The 10,992-nt window shown below is 52.4% G+C and overlaps 2 protein-coding genes across 2 annotated transcripts; one reads left to right on the forward strand and one right to left on the reverse strand.

The window, feature by feature from the left end:
- Positions 1-218: 218 nt before the first annotated feature.
- EMWEY_00011260 (hypothetical protein, conserved) lies at positions 219-1,586 on the forward strand (the record flags this gene model as incomplete). The annotated part of the gene is made up of 1 exon (XM_013478943.1): positions 219-1,586. One exon carries the CDS (start codon positions 219-221, stop codon positions 1,584-1,586), a length of 1,368 nt encoding a protein of 455 aa, XP_013334397.1.
- Positions 1,587-3,283: 1,697 nt separating this feature from the next.
- Positions 3,284-6,028, reverse strand: EMWEY_00011270 (hypothetical protein, conserved; the record flags this gene model as incomplete). Its single annotated transcript, XM_013478944.1, has 7 exons — positions 3,284-3,366; positions 3,491-3,602; positions 3,885-4,069; positions 4,304-4,372; positions 4,824-4,928; positions 5,125-5,245; positions 5,351-6,028. The coding sequence occupies 7 exons, from the start codon at positions 6,026-6,028 to the stop codon at positions 3,284-3,286; spliced, it is 1,353 nt and encodes a 450-aa protein (XP_013334398.1).
- Positions 6,029-10,992: the final 4,964 nt, after the last annotated feature.

Genomic DNA, 10,992 nt, shown 5'->3' on the forward strand with positions numbered 1-10,992 from the left:
TTGGACCTTCCCGCAACGTCCCAGTGTCAGCCGCCTGAACAACTGCAGATTGGTTACATACAGTTTTCTGGAGTGTGTGTCGAGACTGAACAGTTTCAAACTGCCTCCTTGTTTTTGCGGCTCTACCACAGCTTCGAGTAGGGGTAGAAGTGACTCTTTGCTCTGTGCCTCTGAATTGTTGTGTCTAACAAGATAAGTGCACGAGAGATATAACGACAATGGCACCTGCTGCTTGTTGGGTGTGGTTAGTAACACTCCTGGTCCCGTTTCACGAAAGGCACATCAAGGCGTCCACATGGGCAGCATTAGCAGACTCTTCGCTTTTGGGCTCCATTACCGCGACAGGGGCACCCTCCCTAGCACCTGCTGTCGCCCTTCATGAAGGTCGCCGGAGATCTTCAGGTCTGTCCAGCTCTTCCAGCGCATTCGCTGAAGTTGGCGCCTCCACACGAAGCTCAACAGACAGGGATGATGAGGCGCCGACCCCAGAACGGAGCAACAAGAAGCGAAGGAAGAGAATGGTCCTTCTGCCCCCCAAGGGCAAACGCAGCAAGCCGGAGAGGAAGAGCAACAAAGCCACTTTTGGGCATAAGGAGCGTGCTGATGGGCCCAGTAACAATACTGCTGAGGCTCAGGAGGGCTTTAAGGATGTGGTGGTTGAGCCCATTGAAGTAGACAGTAGCGAACCACCGTCAGAGACGCCTGCAAAATTAGATGCGGCAGCAACTGGAGGACCAGAACAGCAGGCGAGTGCTGCGCAGCAAGCAGAAGCAGCGGCACGAGGACGTGCCGGACCAGAAGAAAGTGCTGTACAGAAAGCAGATGCATTGCCAGGTCGAAAACGGGGTCGCCAAGCTTCCTCTAAACGCCGACGAGGGACCGCCAGAGAGGGGCCCCACCCTCGGCGAGCTTCGGGTCGTCTGCTTGCGTTTAAAAGGTCTCTTAAGGGGTCCAAGGGGGCTTCGAAGAGCTCGACTAAGGGCAAGAACACAGCGCTGTTGAAAGAACCCAAACTCACCCCGGACTCCAGTCTTGACCCCGAAGACGGCTTTCCCAGAGTCCTACCCCGGCCCCCACAGAAAAATGGCACCAGCCATAGGAATCTTCCTGTCGGCTGCATGCCCGTGCAGGCAACACGAGGGATGGAGGCCTTTGCTGAACAACTCCCTTCACAAGGAGTAGGCTGTAGGCTCCGAATGGAAGCTGAGCAGAGCCAGCGCCAGGGGCAGAAGGAGCAGCAGCATCACCAAATGCAACATTACCAGCCGCAGGCGAAGCAGGGGGAGACACAGGATCAAATCCACAAAGAGTGGCAGGATGTCCCGCAAGACTTACCGCAGCATCAGGGGGACCACCGACATCAGGAGGACCCGCAGCCGGTTGTTCAGTACCACCAGCAGCAGGGCATGCACGAGCGGCCAGGGGAGGAGCAGGAGAAACAACTTCAGCCGAATCAGCAACAGGGAGATGGGGCAAGACAACGGGAACAACGGGATCAACAGCGGCTTGAGGAACAGCAACACCAGGAGAGGGACAGCAGCAGCAGCAGGGAGGACGAAACAAGTATTAAGATGACCGGAAGATAGACCAGCAGCATCAGCAGCAGCACCAGCAGCGGGCGAATGGGCAACATCAATTAGGGATTCGGCGGTGAGAGCGGCTGTAGAAGCCAAAACACGACGCCGCAGGGAGCACCGACGTCACCATGAGTGCGGGAAAGTAGAGTTGCACCAACAGCAGCAATGGAAGGAGACTCACTCGAATTTCTGTACCTCTGCGTGGAACTAATTATCGGTTTGCTGTACGTTTCAAAACTTAGCTGCGGGAAAACGGCATGCTATATTCAGTTGGCTGCCTGCTGTGCCGCCCTTGAAATGCATTTTTTTGGTTTGATGTAGTCGCAACTTACAGCGCAGAGAGACGAAATGAAATGTCTCACATTGGCACAAACTCAAAACAGCAAATGCTAACACTAAGAGAGTAGCAACAGATGGGCAGGCAGTCACGTAGAGGCGTAAGCCGCCAAGGGTCGCCGGGATAGGGGCACTGGGGCATTAACCCCAGTGCTCATCGTTGACGCTACTGTCGTAAGTACCCCGCTACGGATCGCCTCAGAGGCGTCAGAGTCAGCTTAATCGATAGGGTGGAACGGTACAGAAGCCGCCACATGGTCTGCAAGCCAATCGACTATCAATCCGTCTCGCTTTGGTGGCAATTTAAATTCAAAAAGGCTGTAAGGTGAAGAAGACTATAAAGTCAAAACGAGAGGGAGACGTTTAGAGACTACCCCTAATACCCAGGCAGCTCCAGAGAGGTGCCCTTCCGGTGCCTCCTTAACTCAGCAGACCCGAAGGCCCCAACATCACCTCGTTGGCGTTTGTGCGCAGTTGAACGAGGGCTTGACGCGCCAAGCAACGGCGCCGGCAGCTGCACCCAGCTGCCTGCACAGGGGAGTGTTGCCCAAGGGAAGGCTGCTAGCACGAAGGAAGACCTGAATAGCGGCTGCTCAGCCTCCGTGCTGCGCCCGGAAAGAAAGAGGCCTCATCATACTGGACCGACATGCATCATCGTTTGGCACGCATGAGGGTCTCTAGGATGCTCTGGCTGCTTCTTCAGTGCCTCCCTCCTACAGAGCTCCCTCTTGGGAGTCCTACTCCACAGTCTCACTTCTATCACTTAACTGCTGCTGCTGCTGCTGCTGCTGCTACGGCCTTTACTCCACTTGCGATGTCAGTACAGGGTCGCATAAAGGCCCAAATCCGTCATCCAAGCGCCGCTGCGGTGCACCGTCGCTTCTGAAGATAGCATCACGGGTAGCTCCTTACGACCACCTGAAGTCAAAACACCCTAGCAGTACAACTGACCAAAGTTCCTTAAACCAGCATCCGCTGATGGTTACCTGCGATACATGTAGCTATGTCGCTACAAGCGTAGGTCTAGGCGTTTGCTGTGGAACAGCTATTGCTGTGGAATAGCTAAAGCGTTGTGCTATCTGGAAGCCGCACCCATAATGTCCACCTCTGCGGCGGATATAACAGGCTCTGGATAAGCTGTGGGATGAATTCTGATTATCATCGCGCTAATATTGTCGCCACTGCCCATCAAATACGCTGTAGTGATGAGTCGTGAAGCAGTTTCTTCCAAGTTTCCCTTAGTGGCCTGCACAGTGAAATTCAAGAGTAGCAACCCAATTGATCAGTCCGCTGTGTATCTATCGAACTGTTTCAAAAAAGGGGGAGGCAATACACACTAAGCCAACCGACAACACCAAGCAAACGACCTGCTACTTCGGGCCACTTGCCTGGAGCTGCATGGCCACGAAGTTGGCGACAAATTTCCACGTCATTCCTTGTGCCTCGAATACACCTGTATACATCCAAGCAGAAACCGTTAAATTTATGACAATCACACCAAAAGATAAGCCCCAACCCAAACCATAACCTGCCTAAAACACCACTTCATTTCCACTTCATTTCCGGGTCGTGCGCACCGTCGCAAGCGAAGACCAAGATGTCACCTGCCTTCACCTTGATCGTCCTCGCGTGTGGCAACGCCACCACTTTCTGCTGAGAAGGCAACAGGTCTGTCCTACCCTTCATCCTCTGAAGAGAAGCGAAATGCGCATTTCAGAGACGCGACACGGACGTGCAACCTGTGGTGTACCGCTGTCAGCTTCAAAATGTGCGACGGAGGCTCGTTGTAGCCAGAGAAATCGCCACAGGCGAACTAAAAGTGCAGCTAAATGGGGCTAAAAGCGGGCCAGAAGCCGCCTCCCCGTGCGTCCAAATCAAGATGTGCAGATATCTATGCGCATATGCATAGAAACATGTACAAGCAGAATGATTCCGCAAGAGGCCAGGCATGCAGCAAGGGCTTGCACGTACGAAGTCTCCAAAACTGCGACTTAGAGCCAAGCGACCGTCAATGCGCCAAACACCCATTGCCGTACGCATCACAGAGCCGCCCGCCCGCTGCACACGAGCCATCTCTACGGGGTCATTGGGTTTCTGGTCTATCGACATCGGCGTGAAGGTTCCATCGGAGTGCAAAACCAGCAGCCGCGAGTCCCCTGCACAATACCGCAATCACCAGAGCGCCAAGTATGACAACGCGCAGGAAGCAGGGCCTTTGTCCCCGACGAAACAAGCATATTCCGAACATACACCGGGGAGATACAGGTCAGGTACGTACAGTAGATGCGAGGAGAGCATCAAAATGGGCAAATACATAAGACAAGCGGGAGTTCCACATGGCACATGACAGCATCACACACCGAAGCTATCCAAAACACGTTCTTCCGTACCGATGTTCGCAACGTGCAACGTGAATTCCGGCACCGCGGGATCGTCAGCAACCAAAATGCCGATTATACCTGCAGTAAAAAGCAAATGACGCGACTCCAATTTACGCATGTAGACTGGGAAACAAACAATGCACACCAATGTGATACTTCCCCGATGAACCCGTGCCAAAACAATGAGCGGTAGGAAATGCTATATTACGGCACAGATGGCACAACGGCAGCGGCGGCAACACACGCTGAAGAGAAACGGAGGCACAGGCAGAAACCGACACCGACAGACCCCACAAGAAGCGACAGCACATAACCGCAGTAGGCAGAGACCGAAACTGCTGACGAAGCGAGGGGCACAGAGGGAGAGGTAGAGAAAAATGGGAGAGATGCAAAGACTTGGAAACTGAAAGTGTCCTTCGTGAAAAGGCGGAACACAAACACAAGCAGAGAGACATGGTCGGACACCAGGAGACAGAACGCGGACGGAGAAACGAGCTGAGGAACTTGAAAGCACCAGCCGTAATCGCACCTGTCGACCCGGGTCCGATGGGTATTTCCGGGTCGCTCCGGAGTGCTGCGTCAAGAGCGAAACTTGCTTCAGCAAACGAGTTGCCCGAGAAGTCTGGCATCCTTCCTGTGTGAGCAACCACAAAGGAAAACGTAAAACAGCCGAAAACACAACTCCTTCCGGTACGGGCCCCAAGCTGCTACCCATCTGTGAGCAGCAGCCCTACTACGCGCTTTCAACAGAGCGGCAAACAGAGAGATGGACTGCAGCAACGGTGTTAACCAGCTCAACTGCTCCGTTTCAACCCTGGACCCCAGCATACCAAAGAAAGTAGGGGTAAGCACTGAACACTTGCGGGCGACTACATGACCACCGTGCCCATCGAATAAACCCGTTATGAAAGAACTCGGCTTTCCTGGTAGTGGAGCCGAAAGCAGCAGAGCCTGTGTGGAGCACCCAAACAAGGAAATATTGCAGGTTTACTGAGGACCGTGACCCCGATTCCCCAGACCAAGGGTGCTTAGGAAAGGGAAAAAGTAGAGTCCTACGTCCTCGTCGTCTGCCCTCCGGCCTATGACAGTTGCCGCCGCTGTCTCGGCAAAACCTAGGTGCAGTTTCATGGTCTTCCTCTTGAGATGGTTTGCTGGGCCCTGGGCCCCGGAGACGCCAGCGGATCCCGAACTCGTCGTTGCAGTCGACGGCGGTTTTGGAGATTTCAGCGCTCTCTGAATTGTATCTGCCACTCCATGCTGCTGCTTCTCTATCTTCCGATTGCTATCCAGAGTCTCCACTAGCCCCTTCAACTGCGCTGTCGCAATAGTGAGCAAATCTGAGTCCGTATCCTTCAGCGCCGCCAATGACTTCAAGGTAACGCCCACACCACCCTGCAGCCTCCAACCCTGCCGCCGTTGCTGCCAATCCTCCTTCCCGTGCAATAATTTGGGGTCCTCTTTCTGGTACTCTTGTAATTCAGGCTGCTGCATCTCTGGGTCTTCCCATTGCCGCTGCCTCTCGAAATCGGCCTGCTGGTGTTGTGCATCATGCTGCTCCTGCTGCTTGCGCCCTGATTTGCCGCTGTGTCCACCCAGTGTTTCATCAAAACTGTGAATGTTCTGTTCGGCAGTTCTTCCTTGGAGCACCCGCACGGCTAGAACGAAAAGCAACAAAAAAACCCAGGAGCGGCGGGGCTGGAGTGGGGCCCCCGCCCAGAACCTCCCGGGCACCATAATGTCGGCAGAGGCCTTGCTTTTAAGCGATGTCTACTTGCTGGCAACTGAAACAACGCCTTATGCCGCACCGCCTCCAGCCTGCTGTGCGGCATGGCCCCTCGCAGTGGGCCCCTGACTCCAAGGCGGATGTGGTAGGGGTGTTAGAAAAGTTGCGGTTACAGGGCACTCAAAACCTTCAACAAAAAGACGTCAACCCGCGGACACATGGGGAAGGAGTCCATGACTAAAGCAGGACAAAAAATCGTGAGCCCTACCGTCAAAAAAACAAACCTGCTGCAGCGGCTATAATTCGGTATTCCGGTTGGATGCCCGGTCAAAGTAATTGTAGCTAAGTATAGCCAAAATGAACTACAGAATCACGGCGAAAAAACAGCATTGAAACCACACGGGTCCTAAGCAACTGCGGTGCCAGTTGACCTCTGGCTGCAGGGCTGATTTGCCAGTTTGTGTGATCGTCGACGTAGGTGGGGTTACGGGCGGCTAAATGTGCCAGTGTCAAGCACCCAGTTTACAATAATGTAAGGCGAAGTGCATGAGATTGTAATGTATTTCTTGATTCCAAACCAAGTCAGTCTAACTCCATCGTGCAACATTCCGCGCCTTTGCAATCGGGCTGTGCGAGCAGGGGCTTCCTCCCCGCTCACGCTTGGCCTTGGCTGAATGACCATTTAACACAACGCAAGTTGCTGTGTTACCTTCATTCCTACCAAGCGCATGAAGGCGGCGTGAACGTTTTGTGCTATGTCAAGAGCAGACTGGAAGGGCGTCACTGGCTTGTATCATTGCTGTAGCGTGCTGGTAGCTACCATTCTGTGTAGGGAATTCTCAAGTCTATCTAACGCTGGTGCATGAGTCCTCACGCGGCCCTAGAAAGACATTGAAAGGCAAGGAGGAATCCGGGACACTGGTGTACACCGTTCGTGCATACACCCCAGAAGGTGTATTTTGTCCGCTTTTACGTGTGTCAGAGTAATAGGGTAAATCCGATGTTGCAGAGTCTTCCAGAAGTTGACACATGAACCCGTACCCGGCCCTAGACAAACTATACGCAAGCCGAAGTTCTCAACAATAGTATACGGAGTTACAGTGTATAGCCCAGAATGTAACGCTGGTCGTTTATCTTATCCGAGGAGTGCTGTGAGGTGCTATGAAGCCCAGATGTTCAAGAAGAGAGTTCCTTACTAGCAGCTGATCCCCCCTTTGAGTCTCTATGCCTTTTGAGAGCAGCCTGTCAAGCCCCTGGAGCTGCAGTAGAGGAAGCGGCCTGACATGCGGGGCAGTGGACCTTTCTGCAACTGAGGATGTTTAACAGATCTCGCGTGTTCTGTAGAAATCCATTACTATGCGGATAAGTTGATTTTCGGTGTCGCTACCCCATTTTACTTACGCAGAATATCCGATACTTGTTTCTTGCCTACCACATGCTGACAATTGTTGCAGCGCGCCAATAAATCGACATAGATGCTGGCGCACCTACACAGCTTCAGACACTAGATCTACCTGGAAGCCTATGTCAAACCATGCTATCAGCTGTTGGCCATTATTACAGGCTTAACATGCCAGTTATATTTTATAATCCGTCATTGAGGCAAGCATTTGGCATGTTAAGCCCGTAATAATGGCCAACAGCTGATAGCCTGGTTTGACATAGGCTTCCAGGTAGATCTAAACTGTTACTTCTTTGGCCCCATAACCGAACCGTTAATCCAGGGCGTACACTTCCCTAAGTAACGCTCCATCGATAGCTCACCTTGTTCAATCTTCCATAGTTCTGCTATATGCTGTTCACTTGCCAACGTGGAAATAAGGGCGCTTATCAGGTGCCTGTAGACCTCTAATGTCCATATGTGCGCAAAAGCTGCGGCAATGAACAGGCGCTTGTGAACTCACACGTCGCCCAGTGATATCCATGCCCGGTGAAGCTTCAGCTACTGTTGTTTCCCTTGTCCATGTTGTTGCTACTAAACCATCCAACGGCAGGCGGGGTATTGCTAGCTAGGCTATCCTTTGTGGCTAGTTGCATGGAGGTCTGGGGTTACTCGCACTTCCTTGCAGTGGCAAGCAAAGCCCGGCATGAATCACAGGGATCCCTTGAAGAATATCCTTAATTATGGGAGTAACTACACCATTCCACAATACGTTTAGACGCACGCACGCAAGCATCCTGCCGATTTGCTTCCTCTTCCGCAAGCAATCGAGGACCAAGGTGTGTCATGTACCACGGGACCCCGTACCTGTAAAGTGTTAGATAATGCGGTCCAAACACTACTGTTGACGGAACAAATTTCCACGCAGCCCTCTGCCGCTCTCCAACAGGTATCTAACAGTCCCCCACCGCTATATATGAGGGGTCCCCACCGCATGTGTTCGCTGTATTCTGCTGCTGCCTACAAGTGTTGCTTTCTGTTGAGCCCGAGAATCACGCGCTGAAGAGGGTCAAACGTAGCTAGAAGACACCTAATTGCTGTTGTAGTCACTGTGTTTTCCCCCATGTCTAAGGAAGCTGCGTGCCCCAAGGAAGTTGGAAGACTTCTGTGGAATGGAAATGCCACCCTCAAGAATATTAACCCTTAGACTCACAGCCTGCTGCACTAGCCGGTGCACGAGGTGTTCTTGCTCCCACTGATATGCATCAAAGTTCAATGAAGAACTTCTCTTGCTTCAACCGGCGCTTTATCACGGACGGCACTTGCAAAATTACTCCTCAGTTGGGCTGGTTCGTTGGAATTTCGCCTAGCATTCTCCTCGACATACCTCGCAGCAGCAACCCACAACATGAGGTAGCTTAGCAGTATAGCAGTGCCGAATTCGTGGCGCAGCGAAGAAAGCGTTCTTCACTTCCAAATGGTACCAAAGACGCCGACGCAAATGAAGTAGTGCGTATTGTAGTTACTAGTTGATATGTCGCCGCAGCTAGAAAGTACACCTATAGACGAAACTATGGCAAATAGCAGACAACGTCAATACCACTGCCACGGTCACATAGCGGCTGCGCGGTGCCAACTCAACTCTCCGATACCCTGCTTGCTTGCATGTTCACGGGAAGTACGAACATCCAAATACACAGCAACTGCCAAAAACAAAAATGAAAAGTAAGTAGCACGAGGCGGTACATGGTTGCACAGGAGAAAATCCTTCGCCACGCACCATTCTTCCAAATTCACGAGTGCGTTGCTACTCTTGTAGGCGTGCATGTCCCCTTTATGAGCTGCCTCCGAGACTTGCTCAGTTCGTGTGAGCTGAGCCTGGCACAAGGAATACCATCGCTCCAAGGCAGCTCCTCTCACGCATGGTATGTTCCAAACATTTGTCCACTGCGCCAACGTACTTACATAAACAGCTGCTTTGCTCCTGCCTGGACCTAGGCCGGACTAGGGCAGGCGCTTTCTCACGAGGTGCGGCGTGGCCTACCAACATAGCTCCCCTCTCTGTCCATTTCACCCAGCTACGTGCCACTGTGCTCAAGACTCTATAGTCAAGATGTAAACCCAGTTTCCTTCTGGAATGGGAACACTTCCTCACGTACTCCCATTTCCTCAACCAAAGAGGTTCCTCAACCGAAGAGGGTCCTCAGCTGAAACGGCTGGCCTCGCCACACACGTAGCTTCACGTTTCAGGGAGAATGCCTCTTTCGGTGGGCAAGAAAATCCACATTGGCAGGGCCGGTTTTAGATCACTGTTGATCGCGAAGGCGCCTGGATTGGCGATAGGCGTAAACATCTATGGGGCTGGACTTCCCCAGTGTATTCCTTAAGGGCCCAGCCTATCGCTATCCTCTGCCTCTCTCTGTATCCGAATAAGGGAGACGGATAAGCATCTAAGATTTGGACAACAGGCGGCTCTGTGCGACCTTGATTCGGGCCACAAGGGAACAAAAGCTGTCGCGCAGCTCAGCCTGTGTCCACGGCCCGGACAATACAGGAAGCTTTACCCGTGGTGAGCAGAGGGACTATTATTTTCTCTGTAGAGCACTGAAGCACGCCAATCCCCGGGAAACGCTTTGTGCACCAAATGGAGAGGGAAGAGTCGCCCCCCATAAAAGGTACCACGTACAGCACTGCCAACCGATATGTCATACATTCTTCTATGCAGGTCCTGCCAAACACCTACCTTACTTTACACAGTACTTGGGAAAAAATGAACGTTGAGAACACTGGCACATGTGCAATGTGGGCGTAAAGGCAGTACGTCGCACATTCCCCTCTAGGCCACCTTGCTTGGTTGCATGTGCACGGAAACACGTAAAGCCAAATATACAGCGAGTAACGTTGCCAAAAATAAAAAATATGTACAGCACAGTGGCACATTGGTGGAAGGGAAATAGCCTGCACAATGCATCATACACGTAAATTCGCAATTTGCTTTTTTTAATCCTGGCATGTCTAAATACAGCGCTGGCCAAGAGTTTTGCACCTTTCATCTGAAGTTGCACTGCCAGCACATCATCTCTTCAAGGCACCGCCGGACAGTTTCAGCAGATAGCAAACGTCTCGGTTGGTGTACAAAGCCTAGCAACACTATATTCTAGCCATCGTGCTAACATGGCCCATCGCTGGCCGGTGAAGCCCTCTGCACGTACACACAAGCATGCCGCTACGGAATACCTCTGCTCAGGTCCTCGACTCATTAACGGCTCCCCCTCGTCCCTTTAATTCAACACCATAGCTCCAACTAAACCGTTTACGTACCATTACCCAGCCGCACAACACTGTGTGCTGCCCGTCCGCATGCTCCGCCCTCTTCGCCTTCGTCTTGGTCGATGGACCGTCCCCAACTCGATACCGGGATTGGCTGCAAGCATAAGCACAAAACACTGCACTCCACGACATGTCACGCAAGAACTTGGTCGAAACACCACACAGACGTGGCGACTGCCCTGCTCCCCACAGACTGGTATCCATATGCGTCGTCGTCTTGTATCTGCCGAGGCAATTAGTAGTTGGTCGTCTGCCAATCGGTTA

The sequence above is a fragment of the Eimeria maxima genome, genomic scaffold, assembly GCF_000499605.1.
Source record: "Eimeria maxima Weybridge genomic scaffold, Emw_scaff78, whole genome shotgun sequence".
Classification (NCBI taxonomy): Eukaryota; Apicomplexa; class Conoidasida; order Eucoccidiorida; family Eimeriidae; genus Eimeria; species Eimeria maxima.